This window comes from Saccoglossus kowalevskii, chromosome 6 (assembly GCF_978046115.1).
Source record: "Saccoglossus kowalevskii chromosome 6, keSacKowa6.1, whole genome shotgun sequence".
NCBI classification, from domain to species: domain Eukaryota; kingdom Metazoa; phylum Hemichordata; class Enteropneusta; family Harrimaniidae; genus Saccoglossus; species Saccoglossus kowalevskii.
Genome location: NC_140646.1, coordinates 3995080 through 4001419, shown reverse-complemented (window position 1 = coordinate 4001419; position 6340 = coordinate 3995080). Strand labels below are relative to the sequence as shown.

The following is a 6340-nucleotide window of genomic DNA, read 5'->3' as shown; positions in this document are numbered from 1 at the left end:
AAACAGAGAAACAAGATTAAAATACATCACCGGCTGTGTCTGTAGATTTTATAGATATTGGAAATCCTATAAGATTCATGGTATAGTGTTACATCAGCGCATTTATGACGTCATTATTGTAATGGTATCGTAATAGATGGATGTAACAACACAAAAAGAAAGACACCTTGCACGGAAAACATGTGCTGTACATACAACATATACATATATATATACGTGTACAGCTAATGTACAGTGTAATGTAAAAACACCCATGGCAATGACATCGTGTGTTGCTACTCAAACTACTAATTATTAGTGGTCTGGGGTTGCTATGACGACGTCAATGGGTCACAATGTACAAGATTCGATTACTCGATTTCTTGTTTGAAATATTTCATTTGCAATACGTTTTTATCAAAGTTTTTACAAATTCTGTTGACAATAATTTATAATTGATAATTATATACCGATGTCGTTAAGTACAGATGTCACCCATCTGTGTGTATATTTACATTAGTTAACAGAGATGCAGCACAAATATAAAATATGTCCCTCACCTGACACCCAAGTTTACGAGGCGCCAGCTTGTGAGTTTACGGTTTTCTATTAAGCGAGTACCCTATAAAAATGTTATATATAAATCGTCGGGTTTACATGTTAAGCCCCGGATGATATTGTTATATTTCCAAAATAGTTTCGTCAATCAGGATATCAGAGTGCCGCGATAGTATTAGATATCCTACAACTGATTGTATGATATGTCTATGGAATCCTGCTACGACAGAACTTATATGAACTCACTGATTAAAATGAGAAATAGGTAAACTTGCCCCGGTCGCTGGTTTAACGTCGTATATCAAAAGTAGTCAATGGATCTTTACTTGTGAAAACATGTAGAAAAAATATAACAAATGATTCGATTTGTCTTTATTTACATAAATGAGATATATGATTACAAATCGGTTACCTAATAGTTCAATTTCCGTTTATAATCGTAAAAGAGTCATAAAACACTCCATGGCCACGATACCACAGCGCCCGCAGGCACATCATCGATCATTGATATTTGATAACTAGGTTCACCGAAAATTGTAGCTATTGTGTCACAGAATCGTGTCATATTTCGACCAAGCACCCTAAAACAAAGATTACTGCAGCCTTGTCTTACATGCAATTGTTACTACCAGTCAGTATTTAAACTTTAGATATCATTAAATTGTCATCTCAAACTATAACAGATTTGGGCAAGTTCACAAGACATGCTGTCATCCTATGATAATAATACGGCAGACTGAAATGTTTACAACCGAAAGTATCACCATGCACGTATTCCATCGTGTACTTAAGTGTGTCGTAGATGGCGGTATAGTCGCCAGCTATGCGGTACACCTTACCGTTCATCGCTAGAAACATGGTTCCCGATGATGTCATTCGATCGAATTTGTCATCCCGAATTGCATCTGTCCATGTAATTCGCGCCTGCTTTTCGTCAAATCGTAACACATTTAACGAAAGGCCCTCACCGGTGAGGTCTACTACATCAGTAATTCGTTTGTATTCAGGTATCAATATGGTGTTCGTTTCACCGTCATTCATGATGCAACTCCAAAGAGGGTTCCGTACAGCGGGAAGTAATGCTGGAAGCAACCATTTGTCATCACAGGGGTCGTAGGTTATAATGGAGATGTCTCCGTACGAAGACTCGTACATGAATAATAATTGGTTGCGACACTCAGTGATTTGTAGCCCTGCATATGGTGCGGACAGTTGGTCAGTTACATAGCCAGGGGCGGGGTTAATTCGTTCCCATTGATCCGTGCATGGATTATACCGATAGTTAATTCTTAATCCAAAAACGAAAACAAACCCGCCGGCAGCCGTCATTCGCATATGCATCATATCAGCTATTTCGATGTCAAACGTTGGTGGCGCTAGACATTTCCACTCGTCCAATTTAGTATCATAGCAATAGGCGACATCATATAATACCCGAGTTGTTAAGGTTGTCGAGTCTCTATATCTACTACCCCCGATAGCATAAATTACATGTCCTAAAGACGACAGATGAACTCTAGCATGTGACTCATTAAAGGCACCTGGTAACTTTGTCAGGTCGGCCCACTTATTCTTGACTTTACGAAAATACCTTATAGATAGCGTCGACGTCGCATACACGTTTGTATCGCCAAGGAATATATGGCTTTCTTTACACGAATGTAAGCAAACAGCTATGATCGATTTCTCGGTTGCCATTGGTAACATCCTAGTCTTCTCTTTCTCAACATTTGACAACAGCGAAGAGAATTGTGGCGTATTCTTCAACAGTCGATAATTGTCACTCAAAAATTGTAGTACAATATTTTTCAGAGGTCCGCAACTATATTCAAGCGAAAAGTTATAGAAAGCAGTCCAATTATTCAAACTTATATGATCTGTCATAGCGCCAAATGCTGAAGACATCTGCAGAAAATCAGCCGCGGCCGCAACTTCCTCAATAGTATCTTCTTTAAAATGCAACTTTCCTGTAAGCAAAAAATCAAACAAAACTCTTGCCGCTCTCAAGGATGGTGTACTGCCTTTCAGCTCGACCTTGGATGTTCCATCGTTTTCTAACCAGTGCCCAGAAAACATCAGACGGAAATAGTCACTCGACGAGACTAAAGAGTTTAAAGATGCGAGAAATGCTTCACCTTGCACTAAAACCTCAATTGTCTTCTGTGACTCCATGTTTCGTTCCAGAGGTTATTGCTCAATGGTCACTCCCGATCACGATACAGTTGCCGGGGATGTTTTTATCTGTATTTCACATCCTTCTTTCATTTCCTCAAATCGGCTCTGTAAATTTAAAAATAATTGTAACTTCCGGAGAACATCGGTTTATAATAGGCACGTGATAGGTATGTTTCAAATATGGATTAAATGGCACCGCGTTCTGGTCGTTATGAAACTCGTAGCGACGTATACAACGCGTGTAAAATCGAAATTCAAACATGAAATTCGAATACGCGCTGCGCCATATCAGCAAACTGGCAAAGAGGATATTTGATTTACGCTGTAATAATTGTAGTTCCAATGCCCAAATATTATGTGGAATGCTCTGGCAAACCATGTACAAATTTTAAAGTTTGTTTTTAAGCTTATAATTTGAAGTTGTAATTTATGTATTTCGCTATTGGTCAGTTATTACTGTAAGTAACGTAATGCACATAAATAAATTATATTATTGACAGATTAAAAAGTACACAAACATTAAAAAACGCTATTTTCAGAGCGACATCTCATGAACCTGTTTCAGTGTTTATGTCTGTATCTACTATGACGTTTGCATATACATGTACTTCACTGTGACATACACTGTTCATGTCTAACTGAAGTGGGTGCTGTCTTTATTTACCAGTACATTAATTCATTAAGGCGACATATATGGCATTCATTTGCGAATTTTGTTAACGGTCGAAAAGAATGCACTTTCCCAGAATTTTAGCGCCGATTCTACTAGAGGCGATATTTCCTTCAATCTGATGAGCAGACGATCCTTGTTTGCACATATAATATTATTTTTAAAGGTAATTATTGAATTAGTGTTTTGGGCATTACGTTTCTGACAAAGAATGGGCTGTATGGGCTTCGCGGCTGATATTACCGGTAATTTTGACATAACAAGGTTACAAAACCCCAATAGCGAGATTGTGACAAGATATGTAAATATATAAATCTTGGTAGTAACGAGCAGAATTTTCCACGCAACGAGTGATCTAATTAGCATACCTGACAAAATGGCGGAGACAAAGATATGCCGAGCCGAGTAACATAGTCGTATTTTACAAACAGAACGGCTAGGTAAAACAAATACTTTTCTTGTCAGAGTAATTCATACTAGATTTAGCTAACTCAATTATCCACTATAAGCATATTCATAATAGTTATGGAATGCCTGATCAGCTGCTGTGCCTGATTAAACAACTGCCTTTTTTATTGGCGTATATATGTGCCCGAAGAGGGCGCTTCCTATGATTATATTTCTCCACGCTCTGTCATCTGTTCGTTTGTTATGCAAATGAGCGTATAAAAATTGATTCATTTTGTGGCTCGAATACTCAGAGTACATATTTCTACAGTTCTACATATTGTATTATCCACAGACCAGAAATACAATTCAGCGAACATTAAATTGTACACATAAATAGAATGAGTTTAATAAAATATGTGCTGGCTGATTAAAACGCGATTGTAGATATTGTTATGCAAATATATATTCTATTCGTGTACATGGGATACGTAGACATATTGTCTCCACTACCGAGACATTTCAGTGGTTTGTTCATTTCACGATAAATTACAATCTTACCTATTACACATTACAGATCAGGTTCTTTATATTGTATATAGTATTCTTGAGAGACGTCTTTGTTATTGTCGTATTGCTCACCATGCTGCACAGTACGTCAATGAGAGATATTATTATAATAATTTATGTAATATCATCAACAAGCTTTGTAGAGGGCGGTATACAAGATCACGTTCTTTATCATTGATTATAAAAGCACGTGTTTTTACATGAACGACTACGATGTGGACACACGTAATTATGCAATCCGATTAAAATAAAATCCCAGTTTTTTTTTTTTTTTTTTTTTTTTTTTTTTTTTTTTGTATATTTATTTAATTTTATTTATTTCGATCTATTTTTATTTAAAGTTTTGGTAATTTGTCGAAGGATCCGACGTATGTAGGAAAGAATTAAAAAAAGTAAAATAATAAAATAAAAAGGCATTAATAACAAAAGTAATAAAAAATAAAATGAAAATAATTAAAGCCTGTACACTACATCAGATTTTAATTAATGGTAATTATGTAGCCTGTTCGAGAGTTCACGTTACATGTTTTAAATAGAAAAGGCTACGTTATGGTAAGACGCGCACGGGTAATTAGAAAAGATAAGGATCTTCTAATCTTGCCGGGTTCACACCCACCGAAAAATACATGGTATCCAGTTCCCTTAAATTCAGTTTTGTGTTTGACCATGAAGTAAGTGATACGTAATAATTAGGTTTGTGCTGATACCCCTATATTGGGGTTTAACCCATTACACCGGCGCAACGTGCTCACACCTGTTTCGCACCGGCGCAACGTGCTCACACCTGTTTCGCACCAGCGCAACGTGCTCACACCTGTTTCGCACCGGCGCAACGTGCTCACACATGTTTCCCACCGGCGCAACGTGCTCACACCTGTTTCGCACCGGCGCAACGTGCTCATACCTGTTTCGCACCGGCGCAACGTGCTCACACATGTTTCACACATGTTGTTGGAATAAGCAGTTTGGATCTGCAGCGATGTCACAGTTGGCGATTTGCGAATGCTAACATTAATCTTTTGAAGAATTTGTTGTGCGACAGCAAGCTTAAATCGGTAGCTTTTCAGTGGAACACGCCCCTCAAACTCATTTTATATGTTGCTATTGTAGTGATATGTAATGAAAGGACGATTGTGTCTTATCTTTTTTCACTGATGTACGCATGCGTAGTGAATGTATTCTTGATGGATGCTTTAGGTTATGCAATATGAAGGCGCTGAACAAAATGAATCGAGATACATTTCACAAAATTATGGTAGGTTCATAATTTTGATAAATCTAAGATGACCATCAGAGCTAAGAATCACAGTAAGCGACCTAATAACTGATATGGTGCTTTAGGGGCACTACAGCATCTAGGCATGAATAGATAATCATCATTTGCAACGTAATTAGGGCAACAATTTATACGTATGAAAGACATATTTACTGACACTGCCATGGTTACCACTAAATACAGATGGACTGGTGACATACGGCAAATTAATTAAACCAAATTTCACCTTCTTAACGAGAACCATTTGTATAGATTCATATTCTCCGGCTCATCGTTAACATAGAAATATACACCGATAGCGCCCCAGAATGCACTCTGGTAGCCAGATGCATTTATTCATGGAGCATGACAAGAAATGAATGCCGTAATTATCCTAAATTACGTTGTTGAAATTTTATTAATTTTAGACAATACAATGACACATGACATATTTTGAGGTACTGGAATTATGAATTATAAAAGAACTAAAAATTGTTGAAGCATTAAATAAAATTTTACAGAGATTTGTTGGGTAGTACGTAATTGGACCAAATAATCACTTGTGGTTAATGTGATTCTTGTACATCCATAACATACACCCTGACTTGTAAGTGGTAAAACCCTATTTTATTCAATCAGTTATAGAAATTTCATTTGTAATAATTTGCATTTGGCTAATTTACCGTGTCAATTATATTGTTTCATATGTTAAGAACGAATTTGTAAAATTTCTAGCTTTGACGCGA

General features: G+C 36.9%; 1 protein-coding gene across 1 annotated transcript; it reads right to left on the bottom strand.

Moving 5' to 3' along the window:
- Window positions 1–894: 894 nt before the first annotated feature.
- Window positions 895–2613, bottom strand: LOC146741474 (gigaxonin-like). Its single transcript, XM_085499901.1, has one exon. It carries the CDS (start codon window positions 2611–2613, stop codon window positions 1207–1209), a length of 1407 nt encoding a protein of 468 aa, XP_085356027.1. The 3' UTR covers window positions 895–1206.
- Window positions 2614–6340: the final 3727 nt, after the last annotated feature.

Excerpts from the sequence above, each read along its gene's own strand:
- LOC146741474 (XM_085499901.1), bottom strand. The coding sequence starts at position 2,613 with ATGTTTTCTGGGCACTGGTTAGAAAACGATGGAACATCCAAGGTCGAG.